This window comes from Prionailurus viverrinus, chromosome C1 (assembly GCF_022837055.1).
Source record: "Prionailurus viverrinus isolate Anna chromosome C1, UM_Priviv_1.0, whole genome shotgun sequence".
In the NCBI taxonomy this organism is placed as follows: domain Eukaryota; kingdom Metazoa; phylum Chordata; class Mammalia; order Carnivora; family Felidae; genus Prionailurus; species Prionailurus viverrinus.
Genome location: NC_062568.1, coordinates 14,319,329 through 14,342,182, shown reverse-complemented (window position 1 = coordinate 14,342,182; position 22,854 = coordinate 14,319,329). Strand labels below are relative to the sequence as shown.

The 22,854-nt window shown below is 52.9% G+C and overlaps 1 protein-coding gene across 8 annotated transcripts in view; it reads left to right on the top strand.

Annotated features, from left to right (window-relative positions):
• The first annotated feature begins 672 nt into the window (after positions 1-672).
• The window catches only part of RUFY4 (RUN and FYVE domain containing 4), a 24,220-nt gene continuing 2,038 nt past the window's right edge, over positions 673-22,854 (top strand). Inside the window, exons 1-13 of one of the 8 annotated variants that reach the window (XM_047871212.1) lie at positions 673-864; positions 4,778-4,997; positions 6,328-6,476; positions 6,606-6,712; positions 8,191-8,316; positions 8,631-8,737; positions 9,084-9,227; positions 9,693-9,756; positions 10,302-10,442; positions 10,847-11,476; positions 12,231-12,337; positions 18,066-18,212; positions 22,532-22,642. In XM_047871212.1, coding sequence (XP_047727168.1) covers positions 6,437-6,476; positions 6,606-6,712; positions 8,191-8,316; positions 8,631-8,737; positions 9,084-9,227; positions 9,693-9,756; positions 10,302-10,442; positions 10,847-11,476; positions 12,231-12,337; positions 18,066-18,212; positions 22,532-22,642 — 1,724 coding nt within the window. In that variant the 5' untranslated portion in view covers positions 673-864; positions 4,778-4,997; positions 6,328-6,436. Of the gene's footprint in view, positions 865-2,882; positions 3,117-4,140; positions 4,998-6,327; positions 6,477-6,605; positions 6,713-8,190; positions 8,317-8,630; positions 8,738-9,083; positions 9,228-9,692; positions 9,757-10,301; positions 10,443-10,846; positions 11,477-12,230; positions 12,338-17,621; positions 17,783-18,065; positions 18,213-18,346; positions 19,362-22,531; positions 22,643-22,854 lie in introns of those variants that run through there. The other 7 variants (XM_047871211.1, XR_007154821.1, XM_047871210.1 and 4 more) reach the window with 7 other exon arrangements.

Below are 22,854 nucleotides of genomic sequence, written 5' to 3'. Positions count from 1 at the left end.
ACGTTTTTTAAAATACATCAACATACAGTGAAATAAACCCTATTAAAAGCTAAGCTAATAAATACCCTAAAACTCCCCACCAAAAACCCTCTTGTTGAATAAATGAATGGCCAGGCCATTGAAGACAGCCTTTGGGGAAGGCAAAGTTGCCTCTGGGAACAAAACTTCCACTCGTTGGGGGTCAGGACGCCTGGGCTGTGGTCCTGACTTTGCCACCCACTTGTTTTATGGCCTTGGGCAAGTCATGTCTCCTCTCTGGGCTTAAGCGTGCTCCTCTGTGAAATGCAGGGGTTAGCTGTATCAGGACCACAGACGGTGGTGGTGGTGGTGGTGGGTATACGGGAAGGGGTATATGATGTGTGTATATACGCGTGTCTACACATGCCCGTGCACATTTTCCTAGCAAGAACATCCATAGCTTTTACCAGATTCTTAAAGGCATCTGTGGCCTCAAGAAGTTCAGATCCACTAACCAAGATCCTTTTCAGCTCGGGGCAGTGGTGGCGGGTGGTGGTTATGATTATATATAACTAGAGAGAAAGAGGAAATAATCCAGCCTACAGTAGACAGAGCTAAAGAACTCCCATCAGGGGTGAGGACCGCACAACAGGAACACAGGGGAGGCTGTAGGACTTGGCCTCCTGGGGAACTCCTAAACTCAGCAGAGCTCTGGGCAGTTGGGCAAAAGCCAGACCAACTGACCCGAGGGGCTGGTTTTTTGAGAGAGGAGGCCGAAACGATCCAGAGTCTCCTCCCTCTGCTCCTGCCACCATCTGACAAGCACCCACTTGCCTTGGGATACAGCAGAAAGCGAGGAGGCGAGGTTGGCACCTGGAGATGCCCTCCAGGCCCCTTGGCACCCAGGTCAGAGAAGGTTTGGCGGGAATGCTCAGGAGGGGTGCCAAATCCCACCTTCCCTTCTCCTGAAGTTGGCAGGCTGACATGTGGAACCAAAGGAGAGCTTAGAGCATAGGGTAATCGTGGGACCCTCAGAAGACCACCTAAGGGGTAGAGGGCCTACACCTCCAGGCTCCAAAAACCCAGGCTTAGGGCTCTGAGGCCTGGGAACCAAAGTGGACAGACCTCCCCAGAGCAAAGAAGAGGAGCAGGCCACAAATTCGGGAGGGAGGAGGAGAGTGCTGTGGATAATGGGGCCTGGTGGGGGCGGGGGGGGGAGGGGTGGACAAAGCAGGCCACCAGAGGGAGGAGGGCAGTGTGGTGTAAGCAGAGGACAGCCTGCTTAGGGGAACGAGTTGGGGGCAGCATGCAGTGGGGGAGAGGGCAATATGGCCTGGGTGGGAGGGGGCTGCCCAGAGGGGAGAGGAGGAGAGCAAGGCTGTGGGTGGAGGAAGTGATAGGAGCCTGTGGCCCAAGGAAAGAAGCTTAGCATATGTATTGGAGGGGGACAGGGGGAACGTGGTCAGTGGCAGCAATGGTGGCATGTCAGTGGCAGGTCTGTCAGTGGGAGAGCCCTGGCTGGGAGCCCAGATGCCTGAGTAACTTCTAAGCCCTGACTCCGGAGGGGAGCTCAGAGCCCAAGAGATGTTTATCCACTGCAAGAACGTGGTAAACGCCCCCTCTAGTGAAGCGATAAGCAGCCTGGCTGTTCTTTCCTGGGTCACCGGTCTCCTGAGAGTTGCAGTATAAATGGGGGGGAGGGGTGCTGGTGAGAGGAGAGAGCAGCGGGCAACAGCATGCCCCGCTGGAGCCAGGGCTAGGGTAGCAATGGGCAGGGGCTGGGACTGGGATGGAGTTTTGTCCCGCAGATAAAGGAGCCGGTGAGTCATGAGCGAGCGCCAGGCACTCTCAAGAGGCCGCTCAGAAACCAGCTCATCCGAATGCAGACAGACACTTGTCCCCATCCCTGTCCCTGTGGCTGTCACACACCCACGCACTCACTCCCTTCCCCCTCCTTCTCCTTGATCACCTACCTCCAGTGCCCCTGGCTTCTTCTTCCTTCTCAGCACCAACTGCCTGTCCCTGTCCCTGCCCACCCTCAGGTGGCCCCCCTGGAAGCCACCCCACAGCTGCCTGCATTGCAAGTGCAGAATGGAGGGAGACAGGGGGAGTCAAGAAGAAGCACCAACAGAGAAAGTGAAGTCCAGAAGGGTCTGAGACAGAACAGATAAAGGGGAAGCACTGTGAGCGCACTTCCCCCTGAAACCTTCGAGGAGAGAGGAGAGTTCATGAGGCTCTGAGGCAGAGAGGAGTCCTGATGACCTCTAGAAGGGCCCAACAGTCCAGGGGTTGTGCCATGTCATTTCCACTCTCCAGACCCTCTGCCCTTTTGCCAGGACTGAGAAGCAATAGTATGGGATGCCGAGCTGACACACTGAGGCCTCACCCTACCCCGGGGCACTAAGGCTCCCATTGGAATCACACCTGGGCCACCAGCCACTATAAGGGCTAGGGCAACACTCTGCCCTACCAAGCCTGTTCCTCACCATGATGGGTCATCACGGGGATGGTCAGGGCTAGGGCTTGGGGAAGACAGAGTTCAGTCGGTAAATGCAGCCCCATGTTTTGCACAGTGGAGTATAACCACGAATATGCTATAATCCTGCCTTGGAGGGACATCCGGTCAAGCGAGACAGAAAGGTCACCAGCACATGCGTGCGTGCGTGCGCGCGCGCACACACACACACACACACACACACACACACACACTGGACTTCACTGGCTGCCTCAGTGAAGGGGAAGAAGGGCTGGGATATGGCCACAGCGTACATTTTGAGTTGCCCAAACACCATGTGCCCCAGGTGGGGGGAGATAAGACACCAGCCAAACCCTGCCCAGTAAACAAATCTTAGGAGGCTGCAACCTTTCCCAAACAGGGAAGTAGGCTGGGCTTAAGCAGGGAGCCTAGAGCAGGGTTATCTAGTCCCTAGTGACCCCAAATATCTCCTTGTCCTTCACTTCCTCCTTGGAGAAATCTAGCGCCCACACCTAGGGGGGCCTGGTGGTTCCCAGACAGACGCCTCCTCCAGAACAAACAGCTGCCTCCCGCACCAGCCTATCCCCATCCCTCTGGGTCAGCTGCCCACTTGAGAGGCTCCAAGACTTACCAGAAACAGAGAACGCAGGGGTGAGGGTCCAGCTGCCCATATCATCTTCAGGTCAGTCCTTGCTCTGGCGGGGCCTTCCCTGGTTCAGAAGGCCCCCTCCCTCCTGCCTACAGAAGTCAGGGACAACAGCCACAGCTACCCCGGGACACAGTCAACTCTGCACCGGCTCAGGGGAAATCAAACTCTTTCGGTGCCCTTCCCCAGCACTCCCAGCCCTGCCCAACTTGGGTGGCTCCTAAACCTCACCTGAACCATTTGCCCTTTTAAGGGGGTCACGTCCGACATCCGCCTCCTCCCAAGGACACAACAGACCCAGGAGGGGCCTCAGGCCGGCTCGCGGCCCCTTCACCCGGTCCCGGCCCGGACCGGCGCCCCCGGGGGCAGCCGGCTCTGGCAGGCGCCTGACAGGCGCTCCCCTGGCGTGGCTCCCTACCTGTGTCAGGTGAGCGGGGCTCTGCCCGCCACCGCCACCCGCTCCCCCGCAGCCGCCCCGCAGCTCCCTACCTGAAGCAGCAGCCGTCGGCTCTCGGCGCGGCCGGAGGCCCCCGGCTCCCAGCCCTCGGCCCGCGCCGGGGCCGGGGGGCTCCCCGGGGGCTGGGGGCCGCAGGGGGGCCCGGGCTCCAGCGCCTCGCAGCACACCAGGCTCACGGTGCAGCCCATCCGGCTGGGCGCCCGGCTGGGGGGAGGGGGCGGGGACGCGGGCGCGGGGGCAGCCGGGCCCCCTCCCCCCGCCCTGGCGACCGCGCCGCCCGGGGAGCCTCGCACGTCGGGAGGTGGGGGGGGCGGTGCGTCCCCGCCCGGAGCCTTCTGGGCCCGCACCGCCTAGCGGCCGGGGAGTGCGGGCCGGGAGAGGGGCGGCGACACGGGCGCCCGGACGCAGCCAGGGGCGGAGGGGGACGCGGGGGCGCGGGGAGGGGCGGCGGCGGGGTCTCGGGGGCCCGGGCGGCGGCCGGCCGAGTCTGGGGATGGCGAGAAGACCGACGGCGCGAAGGGGAGGCAGGAAGCAGTGAGGGAGAGACCGGGGACACGGGGAGACGGGGGACAGAGAGGGGGGCCGGAGCCTCTGCGCGGGGAGACCGAGTCCCAGAGAGGGAGAGACGGGCAGGAAGTCCGCGGCGGAACGGCGGACCCGGGCTCGGCCACCTCGAGTGCCACGGTTTCCAGGCGGTTCCTGAGGTCTGTGAAACAGTAGTCTTCGCAGGTGCCTGCCCCTCTGTTCTCGGCCCCCAATACTAGCCCTCGGGGCATCCCAGCCTGGAAAAATGAGGACCCGGAGGTGGAAAGACCCCGGCTTGAGGAGGCGGGGCACAGCCAGGGTGGGAGAACACGGCCCACCCGGGCAACCCAGCTGTGAACCCGGGTTCACAGTGGCTTCACTTCCATTCTTCTAGGGGTGAGTGCGGGGCGGAGCAGGATGGCGCTGGTGACCCGGAGACTGAGGTGGGGAAGGGGAGGGAGATACGTGGTGGGACCCTGTCCTCCTCCTCCCCACCTGCTCCGCAGTTCAACCGAGGCTCGAAAAGACAGAATATCTGGTAGAGCAGCAATCACAGCCTCTCTGTGCCGCCTGGTGGCGACAAGGAAGAAACGCAAGAGCCAGTGACCCTGTTGGGAAAGGGAAGGAACCTCGCATATAGGGGCAATTGCCGCTGTGGCTCTGGGTGAGTTGGTGTCTGGCCAACAAGTGAATCTGCCACCCCATCTGCCCGAAGGGTACCATCCCCCAGCTCACCCATTCTGCCCTGGTGCCTTGGATCCCGCCTCTCCCACATGTCCCCCATGATTTTCTGCTCCTCCTGCTCCTGCTGGGCTGGGCCTGAGTCACTTCCCAGGCCGCACTCTGGGAAAGGCTGCACGGGACCCACGGTCACAAGTGACAGGCTCGGGCTGCAGTGCCGGCTCTCTGTCTCCCAGCCAGCCAGGCCTTCCCAGGTGAGTAGCAGGGAAGGGGTCTAGGGGTGGCTGGAGAAATGGGGCAATGCTGGGAGCGAGAGGCAGGGACACTTGGATAGAAATGAGAGACGATGAGGCACATCTAGGTGTTCATGGAGTTCAAAGTGGATCTGGACTGGAAGGGGGTGCAGAAACCCTCAGTCCACCCCCTTGGTCTATATATGGGGAAACTGAGGCCCAGGGAAAGCAAATGATGAGCCTAAGGCCACACAGTGAGTTAGTAGCAGGGTCAGGATGAAGACCCAGGGCTCTCAACGTCCAGCGCAGTGTTTCCTGAGCACCATCTCCACCCTCCACCCTCGTCTACCTTTGTTTCCCTCCCCTTCTCCCTCCACTGTGTCCCCTGTTTCTTTACTCTTACCCACACCCCCGAATTCCAGCAACTATGGTCTGAGACACAGGACCCCTGGGGTTTCCCATGACTGGTCTTTATTCCAGGTGACATCAGGATAAGCCACTGGCCCCCAGCGGCCACAGTATTCCTCTCTGAGCCCCAGGACCCACGGGGGAAGAAAGGCTGTGATCCCCTGGCGGGGGAGAACCACAGGATTAAGACCAGGTGCCCTGCCCCCCACACACACCCAGCATTCTGGCCCAGTCCCAGCTCTAGGGCTTCATTTTACTTCTGCCTCCCTTTCCTCAAACAGCACACATTTTCCGCTCAGCTGGGGGCCAGGAAAGGATGAATGTGCGCCTCAAGGATGATGACTGCTCTGGCAAGGCTCCCTGTGGCAGAGAGGGGTGACCGTCCCTCAGCCCAGTGTCCTCATGGCGTGAGCCCTCACAGGGCCGCTCACATCAGGTTGCCCTGTGTGTGGACACCCAGACCTGAGTTCAAGCTCTAGCTTCTCCACTTAGGGCCTGGGTAGCTCAGTCAGTTAAGCTTCCAACTCTTGATAGCGGCTCAGGTCATGATCTCGCAGTTGTGATCTCACAGTCATGAGATCGAGCCCCGAGTCCAGCTCCGAGCTGGGCATAGAGGCAGCTTGAGATTCTCTCCCTCTGCCCCTCCTCCACTCATGCTTTCTCTCTCTCTCTCTCTCTCTCTCTCTCTCTCTCTCTCTCTCTCAAAATAAACATTAAAAAAAAAATTTTCATGGAGTTAATGACCTCCTAGGTTATTATGGGGACTGAACAAGACAAAGATGTCAGGCACAGAACATAGGGCCTAGCACCCAGGAACTGCTCCCCTGGTGTTGTGGGGCCCATACCATCCCCTTCCCATGCTGGCCTATGAGGAAGAGCCCAAGTGTCTATCCTACCAGTTGACTCACCGTGTGACTCAAGATATTTCCCATTCCTGGCCTAGGCGCTGATTCTTCCTCTGTATAAGGAGACCACTGGGCAGCTGAGCCCGGAGGCTCCTTCCTGGACTGACCCTGCAGAGCCACAAAGAATCACATCATTTTGAAATACTCATGGCAGAGGAAGGGGCCATCCTCACCAGGAACCTGAAAGGTGAGTGTGTCCTGAGAGATTTTCTGGGATTGAGTTGGGAGAGAGGTGAGGGCTCTCGGGAGCCCCTCCGTCAGAGCCCTCACTACTTACTGCCTGATGTCCACCATCCCCCTGCCCCCGCCCCTGCAGCTGCCGTCTCCGCCATCCTCCAGGGCTACCCTGGCGGGCAGCCTCCAGTGACAGATGCCAGCGCTGAGCTGCACAGACTCTGTGGCTGCCTGGAGCTGCTGCTACAGGTGACCCCCCCCCGCCCCGCCCCTTTCCCACCCCGCTCTCTCCAGGCCCAGGTCACCAGCAGGGATTTCCCAGATACTCAGGAAGAGCCCCTGGCCGCCTCAGCACCCTCAGAGTCAGCAAGCCCTTCCCAACATCTAATCCCGACATCTAACCTCACCCTTGGAGGTTGACATTGCAGCCTGGGGCACGAGGTGGACAGGAGGCTGGGGCAGGGCGGAGTGGGGTGGAGTAGGGCAGCCACCTTTTCTGAGGACTGAAGTCTCAGAGCTGAGATGTCCTAGGGCTGGACCTTTCTGCTGCTGGCGCTTTTGTTGAGCACTTACCAAGGGCCAGGCAAAGCCCTTCTGTTGCCCCACCTTATTAAATTCTCATTCTTTTCTTTTTAAATGTTTATTTACTTATTTTTGAGAGAAAGAGAGGGAGAGAGAGCACATGCACACAAGTAGGGGAGGGGCAGAGAGAGAGAGTAGGAGACACAGAATCCCAAGCAGGCTCCAGGCTCCGAGCTGTCAGTGCAGAGCCCGACGCGGGGCTTGAACCCACAAACCGTGAGATCATGACCTGAGCCGAAGGAGGATGCTTAACCGACTGAGCCACCCAGGTGCCCCTTAAATTCTCATTCTAACCCCCTGAGGTGCTGGATGACCTTACCAGCCCCACATAGGCGCACATACCCTTCCTACTTCTCTGCGTGTTATGCACATGTGTGTGGTGTGAGTGTACATGTGAGGTTGGTAGGATGCATGTGTGAATCTTCTGCCAGTCTACCCCCCTCATTTGCTGCATTCCATTCACACTGACCTCCTTGATCTTCCGAAAGCATACACCTACCCCAGGGCCTTTGCACTTGCCCTCTGCCTGGAATGCTCTCCCCCAGAAATCTGAATGGCACAATTTCTCATTTCCTTTGGATCTGGACTTTGAATAGTATCGCCTCAGTGAGGCTCTCTCTAGCCACCCTAATACAATTTTTTAAAACATACACACACATACACACCACACGCTCACAAACATCACACACCCCGCACACATCTCACACACACACCACATACACACACGTGTGCACATACCACGTACTTTCTATTCTCTTTCCCTGCTTTATTTTTCTCCTTAGCAGTCAGCACCATCTAACATCCTATATGTTCTACTTACTCTGCACGTTGTCTGTCTCCACTACCAAGGTATAAGCTCATGAGGTCAGTTTGCTCACTGCTGTATATTCCCAGGGCACAGAGCAAAGCCTGACGCATAGTAAGTGCTCAGTAAGTATTACTGGAATGAATGAATGAGAATACCAAAGGCTCAGAGAGGTCCTGCACCTTGAGCGTGGTCACACAGCCTTTGAGGGCAGAGCCAGCCCCTGAAGCCAGGTCTGTCTGCAGTAGCCCTTTCCCCTCCATTCTCAGCGTGCTGGAATGCAAGGTGGGTTCCGGGAGGAAACATTTCCATGCCTTCCTTTCCCTGGCCTTGCTCCCAGTTTGACCAGAAAGAGCAGAAGAGCCTCCTGAGGCCTCGGAAGGATTACTGGGACTTCCTCTGCTCTGGCCTACGGCAACAGCGGGGCAGCACGGAGCCGGCCCGCTTCGTCTGCTCACAGGACAAGGTATCCGGAGCCAGCTGGCAGGGAGACTGGCCTCAGCATGAGGGGGTCCTGCCACCAGGCCCTTGATGGGGATGGCCTCCGGGAGCCCCTTTCTCACCCATGCCCGCTCCACTGACCACAGACCCCTCACCTGGCCCTCGTGTGTCTCGTTAGCCCTGCCCTCAGCAGCCCTCCAGCCACCCCTTTCGTTCCCAAACAACACAAGTCCCCATCCTGTCTCTCTGTCCTGGCCGACTTCCCTCTGATCTAATACCACACCAGGCCCCCACCTCCCCACCTCTTCCCCACCATTTTGCCCCCTGTGCACCCTGCAGTTGAAGACTTCTCTAGCAAAAGGCCGTGCCTTCATCCGCTTCTGCCTAGCCCACGGACAGCTGGCCGAGTCCCTGCAGCTCTGCCTTCTGAACCCCGAGCTCACCAGGTGGGGCTGTTGGGACATGATCCTACTGACACCCTCTGAGTCTACTGTCTGTCCCTTGTGAAAGATGCCTCTTTGCCTCCCAGACGGATGGATTAATATCAAGGACAACTAAAATTCCCTTTTCATGAGGGAAAAGTCCAGGAAGAAAGGGCAGAGGGGGCGTCAGAACCCAGGAGTCCTCATAGCACCATGATGCTTAAGCCTCTTGCTCCCCAAGGGCCACAGCCTTGCTTGGGGAACCATCCCATGGTGGTGTATAGCAGAGGAAGATCCCCTGGGGGCGGGGGCGGCCACAGCACCAAGGCCAAGTACCAAAGGCCAAGTCTGCTGATTACCGATAACACAGGGAATGGTATGGCCCCCGGAGCCCTCTGGTGTGCCCTGAACTCCGGGAAGAGCTCCTGGATTCTCTCTATGCTCTCAATGGAGTGACCTTCGACTTGAACCTGCGGTGGCCGGACCTAGATGAAGCCTGGCCCATGTTCTCAGAGTGAGTGCGTCTAGCTTGAAGGGAAGCCTCTCTTCAGTGCCTTCCTGCCATTTGACCACCACGCATCCCAAGCAAGCTCCAAACTCAGCCTCCAGTCCCATCAGTTCTTCCCTCCTTGCCGTCTGAGCCTCTGATTCTCCACCTCCCCAGACTTCTATTTTCCCGGCACGATCTGTCCTGTCACATGATGCTGCATAGACTGCACACTCACTAAAGAGTCGTTGGATGGTTGGGGTGGAGGGTTAGAAGGACGAGCGCATGGTGGCTGTTAGGACGAGTGGTGGGCAAGGCTCGTGGATGGATGGAGAGGGGGATGCACACATGAGGATGGAAGGGTGGGGAGGTAGGAAGGCGGGAGCGGAAGCGAAATGAGTGGGTGGGTGGAAAGATGGGATGTCCTGCCGCTGAGCACCACGACCACTGCTGGAAAGAGGCCCGTGGTCCCCCTGCCACCTTCCCTTGCAGGTCTTGCTGCCCCAGCCGGACCCAGGGAAGAAGACCCAGAAAGACCAAAGACTCCCCAAAGCAGGTGCCTCTGCCCAACTTCATTCTGATTTGCCTCTTCTCCGTCTCTGCTGGGCCCCAAAGGATGGGCAGTAGCTGAGGAGACAGACAGATAGACAGACAGAGAGGCCGGCATGTAGACCTGGGGACTGGGTAGCCACAGGACAAGAAAGGGCTCGTAGTCCTAAGGTGGTGAGGATATCGGGGAGAGAAGGGGGCCACTGGCACCATCTGCAGGAGCCATGGGGCCCAGGAGAGGAGGAGGCGGTGGGGAGGGTAACCGGAAGTGTGTAGGATGCACATCAAGGAAACAACCTCCGTTGGACAATTTGCAAACGTCTCAGTTCATTCAGTTGGAGAGATTGAAGAGTCAGGTTTCTGGGTTCAAATCCCAGCTCTGCCCCTAATAACCAAGGCCCTTGGCAAGGTACTTGCCCTGACTTGCAGGGTGATTGTGAGGAAGTGTAGAGACAGCCTGCGTGTAGCACAGAGCAAGGCCCCTGGCCACGTGCTCCGTAAGTGGTAGCTCATGGCCATTGTCATTCCCAATCTCACTCTACACTCCACCAGCTTCCTAGCACCAGGTACGGATACCGTGAGGACTCAGCCTGTGCCCAGAAGGGGGAACACACTGCAACGCCACCTGTTAAGTGCGGTGATGCAGCCATGCACGGAGGAACAGGGGAGCCTGGAGACGGCTTCTCAGGAGAGGTGACCCTTAGCTACTGTCGGTCTGTTTAAGCTTTCACCACAACTCTGCAAGGCAGGCGTTATTATTCCCATTTTACAGACAAGAAAACTGAAACCCAGAGAATTTCAGGGGGCAGGGTCAGAGGAGAGGGTGGGAAGTAGAAACCAGATCACTGCAGAAGACGCAGGGGAGGCAGGGAGGGGGGGACAGAAAAGAGCACTGAGAAGCACTACTGCTCCCTGACCAGGATCAAAGCTGGGGCCTCCCCTCCACCTGGGGCGATGTTAACATTCTGATTCCTGGGCCCTGAATCAATATTCCTTTAGATTTAGTAAGTTCCTTGGATTAGGTCTGTGGCCTCTCCCACCCACCTGGTTGGCAAATTGGTGCTGAGAGCAGTGATGGCTTTGGGGCTTCTCTGCAGATCTCAGCCACACGTGGAAACCCCACAGCAGTCCAGCCAGAGGAGCTGCACACTAGCCAAACCAGCTGTCTGCAAGATGCACCCAGGGAAGACTGGTTGGCCGGACTCTCCAGGTCCCCGAAACAAAGGCACCTTCCTCCCTTTTTGGAAAAGAAAAGAGAAGATCCCAGGAGCCTCGGGTCCTCCCAGGGCATGTGGGAACCAGCAGGGGAGGAACTTCAGCAAGCCCAGGAGAAAGGAGCCCCAAGAACTGGGATCTGCCTGGAGATTTCAACACCCAGCATCCAGAGACAGGGAGAGGGGTCTGAGGGGGCTCCAAAAGAGGTGATAGACACAGAGGCCAAGGGCAGAAGGATTCTTCCCAGTGCAGAGGAGACTCATGAAGGGGGAGCAGAGCAGGGTCATGCCCATAGGCTACTGGCCTCCGGCCCTACAGGGACAATAGAGGACACAATGTCAGGGAACCAGCAGGAGTGGGAGGTGCCTAGCATTCCAGGGGAGCCCGGGGTCCTTTGGGGCCTGGGAACAAAGGAAGACTTCACCCCAAAGAAACCACAAGAGGAAACAGGAGAGACCAGTGTGACCAGGAGGAAGGAGCAAGCAGAAGTGGCCTTGCAGGATGTGGTCAAGGTGAGAGCAGTTGAGCTCTGTACCTGTCTCCTTTCCCCTCTCTAACCTGGCCCCCAGGTGGGAGTCTTCAGTGGTGCGGGGGGAGGGGTGCGTTCCAGCCCACAGATAATTCTGACTGGTCTGCACAGGGTTATTATTCTCTGAGAAGGTCTTCTTCAGGTCACCACAGTCCCTGCCTCTCCCTACAGCCTCACGGCAAGCCCACTTTATTCACCAGTACTACCTGCCTGGCTCCTGCAGGCCCTGGAGTCTGAGACCCCCCCTCCCCCAACAGTTCTTTGGGGTCAATGACAGGTTCTCAAGTTCAGTAGCCCTCATTATTGGCGGATTTCCCACCAATGTCTAAGTTCTGCTGTTGCACATCCCACCAAGCAGCTCTGGTTGTAGATGTTTCTCCTGGAGATCCCCAAGATCAATTTCAAGCCTTCCTTCCACCTTCTTTGTATCCTTGAGCTCTGTAACTTTCATCCTTCAGCAAAGGAAGAAATCTTTCACCTGTTCCTCTCTCATTTTCCTGTTCCTGTTGCACAGTCCCCTCTCACTCTCTTGAATTGTGATCATCATCCTCTCCCAGGGGCAGTCAGAGCCGGGTTTCTCAGCTCCCAGTGCTGTCCTCAGTCCAGCCCTCCACCCAAGGGCTATCTCGCATGGCCCTGGGGTCTCATGGGGATGTTTGTCAGGTCACACCCGGGGCTGGGATCTCTGCCCTCCTCCTTCAGCTTCCCTTTCCTTTCCTTTACTTCCCACCCCCAAGAGCCTGAGACATGGGCTCCGGAAGACCGAGGAGCGGGCGCAGCACCAGGAGCAGCTGCTGAAGGAGAAGGAAGGGGAGCTGCGGACACTACAGGAGCGGCTCAGCAGGTAACCTTGGCAACCTTGGCAACTGCTGCCAGGTGGGCAGCAGAGGCCAGCAGGACAGGAGGCGCTCCCCGGCGCCCACTCGCCTTCATGGCCACACCAGCAAGTGGCTTCTGAGCATCTCTGGTACATCAGGCCCTGTGCTGGGCACAGCTTTGGGACACTGAAGCATTCAGGGCACTACTCCTGGGGCTCCTGGAGGAGCTCCCACTAACCCCTCCCCTCCCCTTGGCAGACCCTCCCTCACTGGCCTTCCCAACAGCCTGCAAGAGGGGTGCATGCCTCCTGTCCCTCCCTCCCCTCCCACACTCACCTTTATCTCTCTGCTGCCTCTTCCACTGCCATTCCCCTCTCTCCCAGTCTCCCTCTCTGCCCCTCCACACTCCTGCCCCTTCAGTGTCCACCTTTCCTCTTGTCCTCTGTCTCTCATTTTCCTGTTCCCTGTTGCACAGTCTTCTTTCACTCTCTTAATGCATAATCATCATCATAACTATCATGTACTGAGCGTTTACTATGTCCCTGGCACTGTTCTAAGCGTTTCTTCCCAACACACTTATAAGATAAGTTCTCTAAGAATTTCCATTGTATAGATAGGAAAACTGAGGCTCAAAGGTGCCACACAATTCACCCAGTGTCACTAGTGGAGGAGCTGAGGTCTACACCCTGGTAGATGATTCCAGAACCTGTGGGCTTAAAGATGGGCCCTCTGCCAATATTTTGAGTGCCTGTATTTATTTCATTCTGCCTCCCCCTCAGCTACTCTCACCTCCACCTTCTCCAACTTCCTGTCATTACATTAACTGCAAGAGCCCAGAGAACAACTTTCTCAGTGTCCGAGTTTCTCTTTCATAATTTTAAAAAATACCTCTGCTATGCAAAGATCTTCCTTGGTCTGACTTGGTCTCTCTGTCCCTCTCACCCTTAGCTCTGTGTGCCCCAGTCAGTTCACCTGCCCCTGACTCTTGCACATGGCTGACACCTGCCCCAGGGCCAGAGGCACCAGCCTGAACCCCATCAGAGCCTGGGTAGCTGTGATTCAGACTGAATCATGGAGCGGTTTACTGACTCTCTGTTTCAAAGGCTGAGAGACACTATAGGCCCAGAAACCAACCCATAAAGGCTCCCAGGGGCTCCTCCCACCAGACACTCAGCTGAGCCTGGCGGTTTGGTCAGCAAGGATTCCCATGATTCAGGCCCTAGGTGAATGCAGAGGCCTTGCACACCCAGAGGCCTTCTCTGGGAATCAAGACAGGCTGGAGGAAGCAGCTGGGAGGCTCCAAGGAGACAACCAGGCCCAGGCTGCTCCCTCAGCTGGGGGAGCCCCGACTATTCTCCACCTGTCATCCAGTCCATTATCCACAGATACTCAGAGCTGCGCCAGGCCTGTTCTGTGTGCCAGAAATCCTCTTGCAGACAAAACAGACCAAATGCCTGTCCTTGTGGAGCTTACCTTCTAGTGCAGAAAGCAATCTGTAAACACGATAAGCAGGTTAATTACATAGAATGTCAGATGTGACAAGTTCTAGGAAGATAAAAATAAAGCAGCTAATGGGAGTGTCGGGGTGATATTAAATGAGGCGACACAGCCAGGGAAGGCCTCCCTGAAAAAGTGATATTTGAGTTAAAAACTTGAAGCAAATGAGGAATGGGCTGTTTGGGCATGTGGTAGAACATTCCAGGCAGAGGAAGAGCAAGAGCAAGGGCCCTGAGGCAGGAATGGGCATGGCAGGTCCTAGGAATATCACGGAGGTTCAGGGGAGTAGAGGAGGGAGAGGAGGTAGGGGGAGGTCAGCTGGGTAACAGGAGACCACAGGTCATCAAAAGGACCTTGCCATTGACTCAGAGTGAGATAGGAGCCACTGAGAGTTCAGAGCAGAGGGAGATGTGACTATTTGCTTTAAGGTTAAGTAGGTTTGCATTTTTTTTTAACAATTCAGTGGGTTTTAGTGTATTCATGAAACTGTGCATCCATCACCACAATCAGTTTTAGGACATTTTAATCAGCCCAAAGAGAAACCCTGTACCATTAGCATCCACTGCCCACTTCCTCCCAACCCCCCAGCCCTAGGCAACTGCTGATTTGTCCCCATAGATGTGCCTATTCTGGACTGATCTGTGCTTTCAAGGGCTCAAACCCGCTGCTCTGTGGAGCTAGTCTGTAAGGAACCAAGGTGGAAGCAGGGACAGCGATGAGGAAGGGGAGGGCAGGGGTGCCTCTGAATGCTCTCTGGTCGTGGAGGTGCAGAGCAGCTGCGAGATTCTGGATTCACCGTGAGCTGGGGCTTCCTGGGGGGAGAAGGAAAGACAGAGTCAGGAATGACTCATTTTCCAGCCTGACCAGCTGGAAAGCTAGAGTCACAGCTGACGGTGTGCTGTGGCAGGGCTCGCTTGTGGGGAAAGTTCAGGAGTTGAGGGGAGAGCATGCCAAGTCTGAGACACCCCTTAGGCATGTCAGTGGAGCTGTTGAGCAGACAGCTGAGTGTGGAGCTCAGAGAAGCCTGGGCTGGGGATCTGCGGGAGAGTCGTCAGAATGCAGATAGCAGGACAGAAGCTCCTGTGGCCAGGAGGGATCCTCCTGGGATCCAGACACTCAGGAGGAACACATCACTCCAGGGAAAAGGGGCCATGGGCATCAAGCTGGGGGCGACTGTTTCACTACCGCCGGATTGAAGTGCCAGGGAGCCCACACGGTCAGCAGATAGTATATTGTGACTCTCCTGCGGCCATGAGCATGGTGACAGCAGTGAATAGAACAGTCAGTGTCTGCTCTCACAGACCTGGGGACACAGACACTAGATCAACAAATAGGAGTAGGATGTCAGGTAGTCATGGGCGCTGTTAAAAAAATCAGTCCAGGGAAGGGGACAGAGACAGGAGATTTAGAGTCACACAAATTCACCTAGATTTAGAGTCATGGGGTTCCTCTCTGAGGAGGTGACAGTTGAGGAGAAACCCCAGCCACTGGAAAAACGACCGTGCAAAGACCGTGGGAGGAGTGCTCCAGGCAGGAGCACCAGCAAAGGCAAAATCCCAGAAGTGCACTTGGAATTAAGCAAGCCCATGTGGCTGGAGTGGACAGAGACTCCCTGTGCTATGGAAGGCTGGAACAGAGTCTTGAGCAGGAAGTGGAGAGCCCCATGGGTTTCAGGACTACTTTATCTGTGGTGTGGAGAATAGACAGAAGGTGGGCAGGCTAGAGCCCTTTGGGCACAGAGCCCCAGGCAGGACACATAGGGAAGACACAGTGGGCCAGCTAAGCCTGGCCTCAGGCCTTAGCAGACCAACCAGGGGCTATGAAAACACAGTTGGAACTGAGCTGTGGGGCACCTAGTACCCACTTCCTAGCTTTCTGGCTGTGGTACCTTGAGAAATTGGCCTTCCCTCTCTGGCCTCTGATCCTTGATTTGCAAAAGGAGACAGTTGGATCTCTAAAGTTCCTCCTTCCAGCTCAGATGCTCTGTGGGACCATCTTTCCAAGTAGGTAGATTTCCTCTGCCCCTGGATAAGACCTCAAAGCAAAAGTGATTAGGGCAAGTATAAGTGGAAGAGGTCCTCAGACAGAATTAGGCAGACATCACACTTCTCCCCACCCCGCCCCCCATTGAGCTCCTTTGGGGCACACCAGGGGCTCATGAGGATCTATCCCTTGCTCCCACTCAGCACTTGTGCCATAAACCACTGGCGACCAGGCCCTGCACGGACAAAAGTATGGGGAGGCCAGTTGGGGAGGCCAATAGAGCTTATGGCCCAACAGGCCTGCGTCCAGATTTCTTCTCCCTCCACATATCAAACAGTGTGACCCTGGGCAAGTGTTATTTCCTCTCTGAAGCTCTATTTTCTTTCCTGTAAAATTATGACCATATCACCTGTCTGCCATATTTGTGAAAATTAAGTGAAATAGGGCATAAAGCACTAAGCTCGGGGGCTGGCGTGTAACAGGTGCTCTAGACTTTAATTCCTCCCGTGTCCTCTCCTGCACCAGGAGTGTCTGTCAGCCCCTGCTGGAAATACTTCAGTAGCTTCCCATTGCACTGAGGTTCAAGTCCACTCCTCCTGGGGCCAGTGAGGGAGACAGCCCTGCCCCTTTCCACCTCATCTCTTGCCTACCCCCACCTCCTCCAACTTCATGGTATCCCAGCTTCCCTAGTCTTCTTTCAGTTCCTCAAACAAGCAAGTTCTTGCCAACTTGCAGACCTTTCCATGTGACCTTCGCTGGCTCTGCTTGGCTGACTTCTCATCTCTTACATTTGCTTAAAGGTCACCTTGTCTAAGAAGCCCTTCCTGAACACCCTCTCGAGCCTCTATCCGCCCCTCATTTATCTCCGTCACACACTTAGCTTAATTATGCTATTGGTTTATCACTTGTTTTGACCACTGTCCCCAACACACTATAAGCTCCACCAGGAGCCGTAGGCACTGCTGTATTCCTGGCACCTCAAACAGCCATTGGCACACAGATGGGGCTTAATAAATGTTCCCTCCCACCTCAAAGACACACACTAACCACAGTTTTCACATTGGGACCTGCACTGGCCACACCAAAGGCCCTGGGATCAGTGTGCAAGTAAACTAGCTCAGGAAAATCAAATACCAATATTAAGAAACAAGGACACTGAAGGCCAAGATGTTCATTAAAATAAACACAGCCCTGGTCCAGTGCCCAAGCACAAGAACACCCTTCCTTAAAGCTGCAGGGACTGGTCTTTTTGGAATTATGGTGGATCTCTGTTGTCAGTTTGACTTTACAGCCTACCCAGCTTTCTTCTCTGAGGTGTGCTACACGGCAGTGTTGTAAAAATTCATAATTCAGTTCATTGGCAAGCCTCCTGCGAGCCTCAAACACACTGAAGCCCAGGGGTGTGGCCGTGCGTGTGTATGCGTGCGCACACACCCCCCCCACACACACACCCTGAGGTCACAGGGTGTGCACCCACCTTTGCAACACCCTCCTCATCTGAGTGATGGAGGGCGGGGCTGGGACTTTCTTATTTCTAGTGCAGCAGATTTCTTGGAACCTTCTAAGAAGCCACCAAAGACCAAAAAAAGAGGCAAGAATAGAGCTGAGGAGATTCTAAGCCCAAACTGAAACAAAAATTTAAGGAAGCCATATGTTTAACATTATTTTCTTAATTGAAAAGACGATGTACCATAATTTTTCAAAATACTTTAAAACCTAAAAATATCCCCCTAAGTCCTCCACCAGTTACCCCACTCCCAAACCAACTGCTGTTCTCAGCTGGGCAAAGCCCATCCAGCCTGGGTTGCCAGATACCCCCCTTCCCTCCAGAGAGCTGCTGCAATTGTGGGCATGCCTTTCAAGAAAATTACATTTTAAGATGGAAATGTTAAAAAAGGAAAGAAAAGAAATACAACCAATGGAGATGTTGGCTCACCTTCTCTAAAGAAACACAGGAGACTATACCCTGTTTTCATTCCTCTGGACGGTTGGTAAGGAGTCAGCCTATAGATGGCATCCTATCCGTGGTGTTCAGCTTGGTGTGTGGTATGGCGTGTTTTATGTGTGTGTGAGTATGTGTGGTGTGGGAGGGCGCGGGGGTATGGAGTGTGCGTGTGTGGAAGGGAGTGTGTGTGTGTGTGTGTGTGTGTGCGCGCGCGCGCACATCAGCTGTAGGAGGTACCACCAGCTTCCCCCCAGGAGCTCCCTGTCAGGTAGAGGCCCAGCCTAGCTTGGTCACAGATGCTGGGAACTGAGTCTTCCTTCTGTGCCCAGGTGTCAGGAAGAGAGGGCCTGGCTGCAGACAGAGCTGGAGCAGAATCAGCAGGAGGCTGAGAGGAGGGACGCCATGTATGAGAAGGAGCTTGGAGGGCAGCGGGACCTGGTCCATGCCATGAAGATGAGGGTGCTGGAACTGATTCAGTAAGGGTGGACACAGCAGGGCAGGACTGCAGAGGAGGGGATGATATGAGATGTAGAGACTGGGTGATGAAAATTCTACTCCGCTGAGAACTATCGAGCAGAACTTTAATATATGCTAACTCATCTTCTTTTAGCCGCCCCAGCTGTTCTCCTCATATCACAGATGAGGAAACTGAGGGTCAGAGATGCTGACTTGGACACCAAGGGCACACCGCATATAAATTGCATGGATTCCTCTAGCTCTAAGGCACGCCACCACTCCAACACAGCCCCACATACACACATACCTACTAAGGTTAGGGGAAGGGAAAAGAGCCCATAGATGGAGAAGGATTTGAGAGAAGAAAAAGGGAGGTTAACCAAGAGGTAATCATATGTGCTACCCCTGACTGCCTCATAGACTTCCTGAGACCACTGGGCCTGTGGGCCATCCCAGGTCAGCTGCCCTAGGCACCAGAGAGCTCACCAGGATGGATTCCAAACCACTAAACCACTGAGCAATGGAGGAGGTGTGTAAAGCCTGGTTTCCGCCCTTCAGTCTAGTAGGGAACTAATGCTATACTTTGACCCAGTTCAGGAAGCAGGACAGCATTGGACTTGGGTTTCATTAGAATTGGAGGGTCACTGAGGGATCATCCAGGACTAAATCCTCTTGCAAAAAATCCAAGTGATATTAAAGATGAGAGAAGGGAGAAGTCAACCTGGAAAGAACAAACAAAGAATTTAAGAATGACCTCCTCTACAGAGCTGTCAATGGGGAGAAAGGGAGATATAAAAAATTAGCCATGTATCTCACAAAAGAATTTAAGGTAGCCAACAATAAAAGACATATACATATGATTGTTAAGAAAAATAGATGAAATGGAAGAGGAAACATTCGTACTTTTGAGGGATTAGGATTAGGGTTAAAACTTAGCTCTGAGCATCTTGGCAGAATCAAAAATGGAAACACAGTAAGTTGCCTAAATGTCACTATGCATTCCAAGGAAATATACCAGTTCATCAGGAAAGAAATTTTTTTTTCGTGTGTTAAAGAAACTCATCACAAGATCCCAAGATACATAATATAATGTATTGCAGAAGCATCATGGAAAATATGGCCCTAAGCACAAAGTGGGCAGGCAAGCTATAGAGGCTGATTTCTGCATCAAGATGGTAGACAACACATCATCTGCTTTCCATCCTGAGATCTCAGTAGAATGATTGTAAAAATAAATAAATAAATAAATAAATAAATAAATAAATAAATAAATCTTCTAATAGAGAGAAAGGTGGAGGAGCCAACCACAGATAAGAGATTTCAGCTAATTTCCAGAAGCCAGAAAATGGATGAAGAAGTAGAGACCGGATTTAGCCCAAGTTAGAACTTCAGGGACCAGAGACACTAGGAACACAGATGGCAGAAATGAGATAAGGGACAGCAATCAGGAATATTGACTGATAAAGTCATTGGAAAGATCAGTGTATACCCCCTGCTTTCAGCCTACTTCCCCAACTTCAGAATATCAACCCTGAGGGGTCTATCTCCCAGGCAAATAATTAAAACTTCCTTCTCTAAACAAAGTTAAATGCCCCAAATAAACAACAGTGTGTTCTGGCATTTGACAGTCTGATGTGGCAGTTAGCTTCCTGCCCCATCCTTCCTAAAGAGAAGCCACAAGTCAACCACCCCTGTCCACTGTTGAAGCTCCAGCAGCTTAAACATGAAATCATGACCATGGATCCTCAGATGTTTGAGAAGAGTCTAGAACATAGAAGCAGAGACAAAGGTAAACAAAAAAGATTGGTCTCTTATGCAACAGGATAATGTGAAAAGTGACCTACAAAAGATGAGAAATGTTCTTGGAAATGAAAAATATCTCTGAAATTTTAACTCAAGGATGGGAAAAGGAAGAGGAGGCTATCTCTCAAAATGTAGAATAAAAGGCATAAAAAGATGGAATACATGAAAGAGATAGTTAGAAACATAAAGAATCATTCCAGGAGATTCACTATCTCACTATCTCTTCTCCAACTGATAAGAATTCAAAAAGAGAGAGAGAGAGAGAGAGAGAGAGAGAGAGAGAGAATATCAGATAAAAGTATGAGAGACTTTCCAGGCTCTAATGGTTGCAGATCTTCAGATGTAAAGATTTCACTGAGTGACCAGCACAATAAGTGAAAGGGAGCAAAACCCACATTGAGATACACTGTTGTGAAATCGCCATAAAACAAAGATGAGGACAATATACTCAAAGACACGTCACCTATAAAGGAAGTAGGACACAGAAAAACATGTTAAGAATCAATGGTGCAATACTTTCAAGTTCTGAGGAAAGCTAACTTTTGCCCTAGAATTCTAGATCCAGCCAAACTATAAAACAAGTAGAGAAGGTGATATGGGAAAAGACATTTTTCAGAAAGACAGGCTATAGAAAATTTACCTCCCACAGGGCCCTTCTTGGGAAGTTAATTAAGGATGTGCTTCGGAAAAACAAGGAAGTAAGCTTGGCTTACCAAGAAAGGAGAAGATGTGGAATTCAGGAAACAGTAGCTCTAGCCTGGGAGAGAAGAAAAGGGAATTTCCAAGATGACAAGTGGCTGGCAAAGCCAAGGAGCAGTACATCCAGGCTGAAACAGAAGTACTGAGGAGGAAGGTCTCAGGGGAAAAAGAGAATCAATGCCATACCTGATATGATGAAGAATTTATTGAGGAGAGGGAATAATTAGGCTGTGTTAAAGGCAAGTCATGCAAGGACTTTGCAAGGAGCAAAGAAAGGCAATTAAAAAGTCCTGGAAAAACAAAAAATTTCCAAGGAGATGTTTAGAACACATCTTAGCTCTCCTTGAAGCAATATACTTATTTTTTTCTAATAATATAAATACTATTTATTGGTTTTTTCAATGTTAGAATCAACCTAAAGACAAAGCACAGTGAACAATTCTAATTATAGAACAAATGTAAATGTTATTACCTAAACAACATTAAGTACACAAAATAGAAGCCAATAGAAATTTCTGTGAAGATGGAAATGTTCTATACTCGCCCTGTCCAATACACCAGCTACCAGTCACATGTAGTGACCGAGTACCTCAAATGTGTCTGATGTGACTGAGGAACTGAAGTTCTAATTTTAGTTCATTTTAGTTAAATGAAATATAAAGTTAAGTAGCCCCATGTGGCTAGTGGCTACCATATTGGACATAGCAGGAATAGATAACAAGTAGGAGGTGGATGAAGGAGGCCAACCGAAGAGGAAGTGATGCTGGTATCATCATATTACAGAATGGCAGTCAGGATGCTATCTGTGCTCCACAGAATGAGTGAGAAATAAATGTGTGAGTATATTCTGTAAAACTACAGTAGTAATAGAGGAACCAAAAATAGGGATATAACCGCATGGGGAGGAAGGAGGTGGAGTTCAGTGGGGATGGTAATAAACAAGCTAAGTCCTCTGACATCAAGGTAAGGAGCTCTGTAGATGTTCTCTCTTGATATATCAAAAAAAAAGAGGATATGAGCATATTACTTAAGTGTGGAAGTAATATCAAAGAGAAAAGCAACAAGTGTAAGAGGTGGTTTGCCATTGAGAATGGAAGGAGTAGGGAGGGTGTCTATTTCCTTTTGATATAAGTTCTTCTGCACTGTTGGATTTTTAAATCGTGTGTATATATCATCTTGATAAAAAAAAAAAGACTTTAAACCCACATTCCTAAACATCCTTTAAAAAAAAAACAACAGTAAAGATAGTTTTGCAGTAGTATAACATACATAAATACAAGGGGGGTTGTATCAAGTGCCAAATAAAAGATAAGGGCATCGTAAGAAACTTATGAGGGCTTCTATGATCAGGGAACACTCCTTGGAGGAGGTGGGATATGAAGGTTCTTAAATAATGGATCGAGGTTGTATTGGGGGAGGGGACTGGGGTGTCACCATCCATCTTCCCAAAGACTGCAGACTCATTCACCTCTTATGTGTGTGTGTGTCTCTCATGATCTCTTCATTTCTTTCCTTCTCTGTCACTATGTCTCTCTCTCCGTCTTTCTCTGTATTTTTCTCTCCCTCTCTGTGTCTCTGTCCCTGACTGTCTCCACATCTTTTTCTCCTGGCCTTTCCCTCTCTCTCTACATTTATCTCCCTACCTACCACTCTGTCTCTGTCTCCCTCTCCAACCCCCTGACTTCCTTTTCTTGTTTCTGTGTGTGTGTATATCTGTATGACTTTGGTCTCTGTGTTTCTCTTTCTCCCGGTCTCGGTATCTCTACCTGTGTCATCTCCATCCTCCTGGTGTGTGTGTGTGTGTGTGTGTGTGTCCCCACCTCCATCCACTCGTCAGAGAGAAGGATGACCTGTGGCAGAAGGTCCAGCATCTCTCTTCCATGGCCCCCGGATGCTGTGTTGACTGCAGCAAGGTCTTTGGCCGGCTGTCTCGGCGGTACCCATGCAGGTAATGGGAGAGCACAGAATTTTTCCTCTGGGACAGCCCTGCTTCCACCAGCCCACAGCACTCTACCCTCTCTGGGAAGGGAGGTGTCATAGGAACTGGGCTTTCATGAGAGCCATGTAAAGCTGGCCATTCACTTTACACAACACTTAGCATAGACATGAGCTAGAACAGTGGAAAGGAGTCAGACAAGCAACAGTGTCTGGAAGATGGGA